The sequence below is a fragment of the Dasypus novemcinctus genome, chromosome 8, assembly GCF_030445035.2.
Source record: "Dasypus novemcinctus isolate mDasNov1 chromosome 8, mDasNov1.1.hap2, whole genome shotgun sequence".
NCBI lineage: Eukaryota > Metazoa > Chordata > Mammalia > Cingulata > Dasypodidae > Dasypus > Dasypus novemcinctus.
The window spans coordinates 57,958,141-57,970,150 of record NC_080680.1 but is presented as its reverse complement, the minus strand read 5'-3'; the positions used below and the strand labels follow the sequence as shown (position 1 = coordinate 57,970,150).

At 44.9% G+C, this 12,010-nt stretch overlaps 1 protein-coding gene across 1 annotated transcript in view; it reads left to right on the top strand.

The window, feature by feature from the left end:
• Positions 1-1,094: 1,094 nt before the first annotated feature.
• The window catches only part of TTC39B (tetratricopeptide repeat domain 39B), a 141,954-nt gene continuing 131,038 nt past the window's right edge, over positions 1,095-12,010 (top strand). The window contains exon 1 of the mRNA XM_058301888.2: positions 1,095-1,393. Within this exon, the coding sequence (XP_058157871.1) occupies positions 1,352-1,393 (42 nt within the window). The 5' untranslated portion in view covers positions 1,095-1,351. The remainder of the gene's footprint in view (positions 1,394-12,010) is intronic.

Below are 12,010 nucleotides of genomic sequence, written 5' to 3'. Positions count from 1 at the left end.
ATGAGGTAATATATGCAAGGGACTCGGCATAATCCTGCAATTTAGTAAGCACTCAATCAATGTTAGCTATTTTTATGATTATCACTGGATGATCATTAAATAGCCTTTCATGAAGGCAGACACAAAAGCCCACATGCTCTATGATTCAATTATATGAAATCTTAGAAAAGGCAAAACTCTGGTGATTGAAAGCAGATTAGTGTTTGCTAGAGGACAGGGAGTGAATGGAGGGGTTGACAGCAAAGGACTATAAGGAAATTCTTTGGGGTGTTCTATATTATGATTAGATGGTGTTTGTATACATTTATCAAAGTTCATAGGAATACAAGTTTGGTGAATTTTATTGTACAGAAAATAAAGCTGACTGAAATCCAAAAAGGAACCCTAAGAAAAGATTCCAACTGAACTGGATATTTCAATTATTTCAAGTCAGGGGCAAGAATCAATTTCTAAACTCAGTCAACAAATATTTTTTAAATACCTATGTGTAACTGTTCTATGCGCTGGTGTAGAAAACTTACAGCATCCCTACCCTCATGAAGTTTACAGTTCACACACGAATTACACACGTATTTTGGAATTATAAAAGTGTGGGTTGCTATGGGGAGCGCAAAGGAGTGGACAGAAGAGGGAGAGGGGCTCTAAATGTACACATATCTGGACCGTGGTTTTTCTTTTATTCACATATCTACAGAAAGCAAACACCACGTCCCTGTATTTGAACATGATGCCCGATACAGTGTCCTTGCAGGTGGCGTGACACGCGGTGAAGGTTGACTGTTACCCAAGCCGCTCCTCTGGTCTATCACCTGCGAGAAGCGGTGCCCACCTGGCGAAGGAGAGCACTGGCACCGGCCCGAGGACCAGGTGGACGCTTCTTTGGCCCCAGGAGGAGTGCGGCTTTGCCCCTGACCTGGTCAGTCCCGGGCTCCCTTGATCCCAGGCGCGCGTCAGAGTTTCGAAGGGCACAAGCGCCCAGGACTCTCAAAGCACTTTCCTAAGGGTTGCGGCCAAGGGTACTGGAGCACCGGCAACGAGGTGGCTCCGCCCCCGCGACGCGTTCCGGGAAGCTGGTTGGTTGCGCCAGAGGGAGCCGCGTGGGGGCGGAGCTTGCCGCGGCGCGGACAGCCGAGCGCCCCCTCGGGAAGTGGATGCCCCGCTGGTCCCCGAGTGCTGGGGGGGCGGGGAAATTGCCCGCTTGGCGGCGCGCGGGCCCCGCCCGGAATCCGGCGGGAGCCCAGAGCCGCCCCCTTCTTCCCTCTCCTGTGCTGGGCTGTGCCCGGAGCGGAGAAGCCGAGTCGGCGCCTCGCTCGCTGCTTGGGTTTTGGGCGACTGCCGCTGGAGGAGGAACATGGCGCTCGTAGGCAACGGAGCGGAGCTGGAAGCGGACGAGGTAGTGGCCGGCGGGGAGCGCGGGAAGGGGGCCTGGGAGGGATGGGCGGGCAGGGCAGGGACCGCCGAGGACCCGCCCCCTTGGTCCCCAGCCTCGGAGAGGGCAGGGACTGCGGGCGGAGGACCCGGACTTGGGAGACTGTGTCTCTGTGGGAGCGAGGAGGGGACTCTGGGGCGGGCCGTAGGGTCTTGGGGATGAAGGCTCCCCCGCCGGGGTGGATGGATGCAAACGCGGGCAGTGGAGCACCCGCAGCAATCAGCTGAAACTGAAGGACCCTGAAGTCCCGGCACTGACTTGGGGTGTTGTGGGATCGTCTTTCGACCTGGGATTCTAACCTTCTATGGAAGTTTCCTGGTGGCAGAACCAAAGGGCTTCAAATCGATGAGTGGAAGGACAGCCGGAGGAAGAAGGACCCTGGGGGTGTCTGCCCGAGCGGGCAGGCTGGCGAGGGGGTTGCAGAGAGGTCTGGGGGCTGAGGGCAGGAACCCAGGAAGTGGTGCTTCCGCTCACGCCTCGGGGTCCCGGACACTTCCCCAAGCAGGTCCCGAGGGTCGGTCGTGACCGGCGGGGAGGCTTCTGAGAAAAGACTTTGGCCGCTTCGGGTCTCAACTGTCTCCGAGTAACTCGCCACTTCCTCCTGTGCGGCGCGCCCAGGTCTGAGCACCCTCGGGCGGGGGCGCCCAACCTGTTGATTTATTGGCTGTTCCTTTCTGCACTTGTCGGCTCTGGAGAGTGCGCTCTCCTGCGCTGGAAGTTGAGGCGAAGGCTCGCGCAGCAGCAGCAGCAGCTGCTGCCATTTTACCTGACTTGAATTTGACTAGTTGCTGCCTGAGGAGGATTGGTTTCAAATGATGCAATAGTGGATGATCCAGAGGAGGCGGGTTAAGATTTCTGTCAATCTCTACAATGTAAGGAAACTCCTAACGATGAATACTACGCTTTAAATGTAGGCCTTCAAATAAAAACAAAGCAGAAAACTACAGCTCCTTTACGTGACCGGCAGATAGAAGGGCAAGTCTGTCCCTTGCATTGAGGGTGCCAAGATCGCGGACCAATGAGCTAGGGCTTGTTCAGCTGCATGCATTTATTGTTGAAACTTTAAACCACACATAAAAGCAAATGATGAAATAATATTTGCTGTTTTCATGTGACAATTTTTTTTAAAATTTGTAACTAAAGACTGTCTTTTACCCCTTCTGCTTTGGTTCTTCTCTGTAATCAAGGTAGTAGTAACACTTTCACTGTGCTTTGACCATACATTCTCATCTTTCCTAAGCAGCTTTTATTGCTCCCTACTGTGAATTGAATGAAATACCCATGTACCTGACGTTCAAGTGTCTGCAGAATGGTGTCTGTCCTGTGTTCCAACCTTGTCCCCACAGCAGCTGCTTCCCTATGTATAACCATTTACTCTAATCAGTGCTATTTCCATATTACTAGTAAGAAAATAAAACTGAGAGTAGCTAGTAACTGTGGAGTGAAAATTTTTTTTTTAACCCTCTGAGGTCCCTTAGGTAGTGACTGAAATTTCTTTCACCTGTGATCTGGCTTGGTTTTCAGCTTCACTGGATTTTATTTTTATTTTACTTAAAAAAATGTATTTCCAAACACTCCTTTCCCCCTCATCTCTCTTCCTCCAGGAACCTCTAATCTGCTTTCTGGCTCTGCTAATTTTGCTACTTCTAGTCATCTCTTGTAAGTGGGATCATACAATTTTTGTTCTTCTGTTTCTTGTTTGTTTCATTGAACATAATGTTTTCAAATTGCTTCCATGTTGGAGCATGTCTCAACTTCATAGTGTATGGACCGTATCTTCTTTATCCATTCATTTCTGGATGGACATTTGAGTTGTTTCCAGCTTTTGGCTGTTGTGAATAATGATACTGTAAACATTGGTGTACCAGCATCTGTTTGCGACCCTGTTTTCACTCTCTTTGGGTATATACCTAGAAGTGGGATCAAGGAACTACCATATTCTTTTCCACAGAGGCTGTGCCATTTTACATTCCCACTAACAATGCACTAGAGTTACAATTTCTCTGTATTTTCCACCACTTTTTATTTTCCATTTTTAAAACGATAGCCATCCTTGTAGGTATGAAATGGTATCTGGTGGTTTTGGAGTGAAATATCTGAATCCCCTGGTCTGATTGTTGCAAAAGATTTGCTATACTATATAGTTTATTGTCTATACCGGGACATTGTTTAGAGAGAAAGGGGATGCTATTAATAATTAAGGCTGGGACAAATAGGTGTAAACTGGGAGTATCCTGGGCATTTTGGGACATATGGTCATCTGAGCTATGCCCATCGTTGACAAGAAGAACCAAAGTGTAGAGATATTTAGGTGGGGAGAAGGGCTTTAGCTCTATGGGGGAAATTAAGTTTAAGAGCAACAGAGAGTCTGGCATAGAGATACTTGGTAAGTAAATATTTGTTGAATGAATGACTGCAGAAAAGATGTTGCTTAATAACTTTTCAGTTTTTTCCTTCATTCAATAACTATTCGGTTCCTATTACATGTTAGGTACTATATAGTCCTAGGAGTTCAGTGGTGAGCAAAGTATAAATAGCATTTTTTGTTTATGCCACATCTGCTTTTGTCCCTCATGCTGTACCATTTCAATTGGTGTAAATTTTAGCAAGTATTTAGTGAGTATTTGCTCTGTACTCAAACTGGATAGATGCCTTAAAAATAGAAGACACAGTTTTGGCTCTCTAGCATTCACATTCTGAATAAGGAAATATGACATGTATAAAAAAATCTAGAAAAAAGATTAAGGCAGGGTAAGCAAGCAAGAAGAAGTGCATTGTAGACTGGGTACCCTTGACTTGTAGAAAATTCTCTAACTTTAAATGGCCTGAAGACGTCTACTCTCTACTCATGAATGAACATGACCCTGCTCTTCAGTTTTATTGGACATGTGAAATTAAAATTGCTTATTTCAGCTGGGAAGCTTTAGAAACACTTATGAAGAGTATGATAGTCTTTGTTTTTTATATTGTTGGGAGGTAATAGAAGGAAAAGTGGTGTAGTGGGAAAAGTACTAGGCTAGGAATTAGGTAAACTGGGATCTCACCTCTGTCACTAAATTGCCCCATAGCCACTTATTTACCATGTGTGCAAACAACTGAGTGTCTTTTATGTGCCAGCCCCTGTGCTAGCCTGGGGATACAACAGTGAACAAAACAGGGACACAAGGTCCCTGTCCAGGATTGATGACCTTGATTGTGCAAGTCTCTCAACCTTTGAGGCCTTTTTCAGTTTTGTCATCTGAAAAAGGAGGTGGTGGAATGGATGAACCCTAAGTGTTCTTCCACCTCTAAAAACAGATACTTTTTTGGAGGGAGGGGTACCACATTTTGAGAAAAGGGTAAATGATGTGGAAACCCCTTTTCTCTCAAAGTGCTGAAGGAGATGACGGTAGCAGGGAGCTCTTGTGGAAGCTGTGGGATGAAGTGTGTTCTTAGGTTAACTGGTGGTCGTTTTTTTCCTTCTTAGGTGCTAGGAGGGTAAAATGTGGGAGCACAGAGGTTAGGGCCTGCATTCACAGTGGGGGTGAAATTTGATTTGGGAGCTCAAAAACTTTAGTTATTACAATGGCAAACAAAGCTCAATTGATGAAATCTTTTTTTCTCAGCATTTAAAATTTTCTCCTTTGGGTTTTTGTGGTTATTACATAAGCAGCATTGACACAGATTTCATGGAAGATAGACAAAATATATGAAGGCCAATACTGCAAACTATGGTGAATCGTTTGCTCCATCTCCAAATCGCATCGGAGAAGTGGCTTCATCCTTATGGGCCGCCGTTGGCCTTGCATATGTTCCTTATGTTTCACACTCACTGCTTTTGTGTATGACTTGGGTTTGGAGAATTAAATAAAAATAGCTTGTATTTTATTATTAGATTCTATTAAAGCTATTTGATCCATCAATAATTATATCAATTGCTGAAAGAAAATATTGACAATATCTGAACAAATATTTAGCAGTTAGTTATTTTCGCATGTGAAGCAAAAGTTAAGGTCATTAAAAATAACTTGGAATAAAATAATTTTTTCAATTGGTTTACTTTTGCTGGAAAAACGTTTTGAGTGGTTTTCAAATATTTGATCATATTGCTATTATCATATAGTTTTAGAAATTGGTAATTTGTACATGTAATTTGGTACACTATACTTTACATTAAATTATGTTAAAAGTTATTCAGGAAATATTTTTTTTTTTTTAGGAGGTACGGGGGATTGAACCCAGGACCTCATATATGGGAGGTAGGCACTCAACCAATGCGCTACATCCCCTCCCCAGTTTAGGTTTAATAATGGCGTTAAGATAGTTAATTTAACTTTCAACATTTCTTATTTAGTTACTCTGAACCCAGCATTGAATAAAAAGAGTAAGCTTTATGCTTATGTATACCACAGAAATATTTCTCTGTGCTAGTAAAATTTCATGGGGGTGTAATTTTAAAAAATGTCTAAAAAGACTCCTCAATGGGGTGATAGCGAAAAGCTTTTGAGACACGCTGAGTTAAGGAAAGAAATGGCTTATTTCACAGATGATTTCAGGGCCTGTCTTTTGGCCCAGGATCTCAATCTAGTTCTGATTAAGAAAATTTCCCCTCTAGAAGTTTAGATGAAGTTTAGGTAAATTGAGTCACGGGGTATAAATAGGCTGCAACTTATTTAGAATTAGATTCATTCTTTCATCCCTCAAATGTCTCCTAAGCACATCTTGGGTCCTAAACGCTGTTTAGCTAACACTGAAATAAGATGGAGTTTTTGCGCTGGATGAACACACTGTCTGGCAGGAGGCGCAGATACTCAAGTAACTAGTTCTGTCTTTGGGTAGGTTTTAGGTGGGAGGGCCATATACCTTATTGTCCAACACAGGGCACAATGAGAGTAAATGGGGCACTTTAGTAATTGCGCTAGGACAACAGCCAAAAAGGGATGGTTGACCACCCCAGTTTAGGGTGACTTTAAAGAAGGGATGGTATTTGAATGGGGCCTTGAAGGTGAGCGGAAGTGTGTTTGGTAGAGCAAGTGGGATCGAGCACAGGCCAGGGTGGAAGCAGAGACTGCCTGGATGAGGGTGCCACGGGTTCCCCGCAGGACTCAGAACACGGTGGGCAGCGGCCGAGGGCCTGAAACTGTGGCTTGGATCACAAGCTTCGATGTCTGGAACGTCACCTGAAGGAGTTCGATAATCTCTCCTAAGAAATGGGGAACCTGGAAGATTTTTAACTAGGCAGTTGTAGTAAGACCTATTTATTTGTTTTAGGAAGTCATGTCTGGGGAAGCTGATGGAGCCAGATGGTGGAGGGGGCAGCAGGAAGGGCAAGAGGCACTTGACTGTCGCAGCAGTTCATGTGGGAGGTGAAAGGACTGAAGTAGAGCAGAGGTTGTGGGACAGGACGGAGAGGCCTGACGTGGGGCTTTGTGAGGACAGGAAGGAGGACCTCCCTTGGTGACTGGTCCCCAGTACTGATTCACTGATAATTCTGGGTTCCTTGTGGGGCTGGGCGGTGGTGCTTTTGCCTAAGGCAGAGGAATAGGGTGGGGAAGGACGAGGGTGGAGAATACACTAACATGGTGGGAAAGAGCATTGCTTATTTTCTTACTGAGGGAGCACAGGCCATTTATTTTGAGTGTAGGAGTTTGGGAAGGTTAAGAAAGAGTGTTTGTAAATTGGTAATGCAGATTAGTGGGAGGAGAGCACCGTGTCAGTTTACACTCAGCCTCAATTCCAGCTCAGGTTAACAGCAGGCCATTTTCCCAAAATGTTCACTCTTGAATCTCTTGAAATCCCACCCATTCTATAACTGCTACTTTCTCAGTGAAACTTTCCCTCATTTTCTCCCCCCACTCCCCACCCAGCATCTTGGTACCCTCTTCCTTTCAAGCGCAGTGAGGCAGTTATACTTCTCTAGGCAGGTGTCAGTTCCTGTATTAGCTATTTGCCTTATCATTTTAGTGCCCCGCCTTTGGGTGCTGTTACTAATTATTCACAGTATGAATCTGATGCTGTGAATTCGGCAATGCCTGATTTCCATCTAGCCATCTGTTGACATCCCCCTGCCCGCCAATTGGCTCTGTCAGGTGGAGTCTCCAGAAGACACTGTGTGCTCATGTCCCAGAAAATGAGGCGCGTGAGGCTTCGTGGGGAGGGACTTTCCTCTGTCCAGTCTTCCTGTAGTCGCTAACTGTGTGAGAACTCACCTCTTCTGCCCTGCGTGCAGTGGATCTGGGCTCCCCGCCCCATGCTCCTTGACTACTTGGTTAGGTCAGCACCCCTCTCTAAAGGGCTTCTGAGGTGCTGAATGCCTGGCAGTTCCCAGTCCATTATGTGTCTTAAGCTCTTCATTTGAAGACTGTAGGAGTGTAATAAATGCTTTTCGTTGTGATCTGTGGGACATGCCCCCTTGGTGGTGCTGATATATATATAGGGCCTGAAGATGTTAAAATATTTTAATGAAATGATGCTTTGTATTTGTTGGGGCCTGATTTTAACTAGTAAATGAGGAGAAGTCAGTCTACTTTAATATGTTGGGTTCTGTGCTAGGTGCTTGAGAGGCAAGCACAGTCTTGCCCTCGGTGGCTCTATCTGGTAGTGCATGGCAGCTGTTTGGAGGGAGACAGCACTGGAGTGGGGAGGAAGGTGGTTTTCTGGTGTTTTGTTTTGTTTGTCGAATGAATGATAGAGCCCGCTGAAGGCCTATGGTATGGAGGGTTGCTAAGTGCACAGGGTAATGCAAGGGCTAAGACATGGTTTTTGACCCTTTGGATAGCTCGGCAGGAAGGTGTACCCCAACAGACAACACTAACGTCAAGTGCTGGGGAGAGGTCAGAGTGTAAGCAGCCCTGTGGCTCTCAGGAGGAGAAATGGGTGTTCAGGGGGCAGTCAGCAGGACGTCGTGTTGAGTGGCCCAGCCTAGAAATCAGCAGACTTAGTTTCCTGATCAAGTCTTTACTGGAAAGTGGGGTGACTTGGAGCAAGTCCGTAACCCTTCTGGGATTCCTCGTAGGTAACAGGAAGGAACTGAAATGATGATCTATCTGTAACCTTCCTCTCAGCTTTGGCGTCTGTGATCTAGAAGGGACATTTGATCTGGACTTTGAGGGGTGGAATTTCAGCAGGCAGCCATGGAGCGGTCACGCCTTCACTCCTCCACTCCTTCAGGCAGAGGTAGTAGCAGGGGATCCATGCTCAGGCATGGTGGACGCTTGATAGAGGCCGTTTTGGCTGGAGCAGAAGGTATGCGAGAGTCCTGCAGTTAAGGCAGGAGAACCGCAGTGTTTGTGTTCCAGCCAGATTCAATCCTTCACCAAGAATTGTGGCCTTGGAGTTTTCTTTTTTGGCAGTAGGAAGACATATATATCTCTTCTTTATGTTTTGAGACTGTTTTGCCTTTTCTCTTCTTCTGTTTTTGTTTTTTTTAATTTTTAATAATAGAGTCAATGATGATCTAATTTCTTGGTTTCACTTTCCCCTTTCCCAACCCCATTTTCAAAGAACAGTTTGAAAGGGTTAACTTTGAACTGAAATGCAGTGGGGAGACTAACAGACAAGGTCAGGCATATTTCAGTGGTTCCATAGGCTTATATTTCATAAGTTCTGAGATACAGAACCAACTTGATACATAGCCCTGGTGTGGCCAGCAGGACTAGTCATAGCCTGTCTAAGGGTGAATTTGGACCTGCTTTGCTCTTTCCCTGCTACCTTAGACTGCTTTGTCCTCGAGTCCTGGGGTTTTTGTCTCTTTCAATGCATGAGCCACAGTCCTTCCACTCAGAAGTAAAGGGAAAAAATCCTTGTATTCCCACATCTTGTTTTTCAGGCCAAAGGGGCTGTGACCTAGTTGAGAAGGGGTGGAAAAGACAGGGCCGAGTGGGGGCATCCTGAAGCAAGCAGGCTAAGGCCTGACTCCAAAACTTTCTCCTAGAAGTGCTCGGATGCCATCATTGGCCCAAAATCATTGGTCAAGTGGCCATTTGCCCAGAACAGCCACCCACCGCACAGGGCTGTGTTGAGCTTCTGAGGGAGCAGCTAGCTCAGGTGCAAATCCTGGCCTTGGGTTTACTGTGGTGGCAATGGACGTGTGAACTTCTCTCTCGCTTTGTAAAATGGGGATAGTGATACCTACCCCATAAGGATGGTGTAGTACAAAATGAGATTACACTTTACAAAGCACCTGGCACATAGCAGTGCTCCTAAAATGCCCCTTCTCTTTTCCCTCATGCTTTTACATTAGAATGTTGCCACCAGTGTTCATATTGATGTGCTTGATGAAGCATCTGCCACTAATATTTTAGTGTTGGAACATGTTTTTACCTTATTCTTGCAGTCAATCAAGAGGAAAATTCTGCAGGAGTATACATCTTAGAAACGGGTAGGAAGTGACTGGCCCGAGGTCACTCTGCTTGCTTAGGCACAGAATCAGGGTTAGAAGCCATGTGGCTTAATTCCTAATTGATCGCCCATTCTACTAGGTTTCAGGGCAGAATCCAGAACTGGTCAGCCCCTGCATTTTTGTAAATGAAGTTTTATTGGAACACAGCCACATCCACTTGTTTAGGTATTGTCTATGGCTACTTTCATACTGCAAGGGCAGAATTGAGTAGTTGGAAAACAGAATGTTTGTCTTACAAAGCCTTAAATATTAGCTGTCTGGCCAGTGACAGAAAAAGTTGGTAGACCCCTGCATTAGGTGATTTCTAGGCATCAATGTAGATGTAAGTCTAATGTACTATAAACCTTTTGAAATAAATTTATTTCTTTAATACTCACATAGGCATCAAAAACTAGGAAAAAATGTCAGTTTGGCATATCCCATGAAGTAGTATGGAACAGCTTTTGGAGTCTGACCATTATGGGTTTGAATCCCTGCTCATCTATGTACAAGCTGTATAATCCTGGGTAAATTACTTTATCTCCTTAAGTCTCAGTGGCTGCTTCTGTAAAATGGAGATCCTAAAACCTACTTCCTAGGGTCATTGTAAAGATTAAAGGTCTATAAAGTACTTAGCACATGGGACTCTAACCTGGCTCTTAGCAGTATTTTTCCCAAGGCTGCACTCCTTGACAGTGCTCCTGACTTGTTAAGGAATGCGCATTGTATAAAGGTAAGCCCGTCCAGGGGCTGCACAGCACTTCCTCCAGAGGGGTTCCTTTGGATAGATTCAATTACCTCTTGGGATAGCACCCAGAACTCCAGCTGGGTAAATTCTGCAAGTTTACAGACCTTACACCTCATTCCCTGTATGGGAGAGGGGAAACTGTTTACCCCAAAAAAGATAGTGGTAAATGTGGACTTTCAAAAGGCCATTTGTTCTAGCTCCATCTAAAACTGAGTAGTGCTGATGCCGATCAATGCAGGGCATTCTCTGCCCAATGCGCACAATGACCAATTCCTATGGGTTTCAAGGGAGGAGTTTTATTGCCATGTAGAAAGGAAGGAGAACAGAAGGCCTACGGGCCTTAAATCTGTCTCCCTGAACTGAAGTAACTCTGAGTGCTTTATAATATCCAGAGGAGTATGGTTTAGAATAATGAGTATAATGACTCAAGATGACGAAGTTAGACTAATTATTGAGCATGTGCAGATTGGTGACATGCCTAGTCACAGAACATATGTGAGAAAATGGCAGCCTTAACATGATGATGGGTGTGATTCTTAGTATCACAATGAGGTGTAGGTCACCTGTAGCTTAAGATTTAAGCTACTGCACATTGTCAGGTGGCTGACCGATTTTGGTTAGACTAGCTTTGTCTAGTAAGATAGTTTAGGAATTGTGGTTTGTTAGTTCTGGGCTGACTCAAATTCCTTCATTGATAAACAAAGGCCGTCTGCATGATCACAAGACTCAAAGTTGTAAAAGAAGTTAAAGGGATACAAGAGGGGCCAGGCACAAGTTATCCTGAGGCTTTTACAGTCACAAGGTGAAGATTGATTGTCAGACAATCATTATCAAAGATGAAGGCATCTGGGTTACAGGTCGGTAAGTTTCAGTGGTTTCAGGTATTTCCTTTTGGCTATTCTACAATATACTAGAAAGTGAAAAGCCATCTGTAGAATGAGTCAGTAACTATAATCAATTATTAACTCTTAACTCTTAGTTATAACACTAATATTTGTCAGCGAGGGAGGTGGCAGTGTCAATAATATTTTGAAAACGGCATTTTCCACCAACACATAACGTGTGTGTTGTAAAGTGTGATTTCTCCAGACCTTTTGCTGTGTAGTCCCCTGTCTCTGTTGGTGAAAACTGTAACATTCTTACAGGGTTTGCTTCTGGTGCCTAACTTTGTTCTCTGTTACATATTATAAGATGTTAAAAGTTAGAGGAGGTGACACTGTGTGTGAACTCCTGGGCCCTGGAGGGAACTCTCAGGTGCTTGCTCTGCCCTGGAAGTAATGTGCCATGCTAGACTGCTCTCTCTAAAGTGCAAATCGGTTCTCACCTTGCTGCTTAAACTCTGTCCACAGTTTTTCATTGCCTTCGAGGTAAAATGCATACACCTTGGTATGGCATATAAGGCATGCAGCACGATGGTTCTCACACTCGAGAGTGCCTAAGAATCACCTGGTTAGGGGAGTGGGCGATTTGTTTA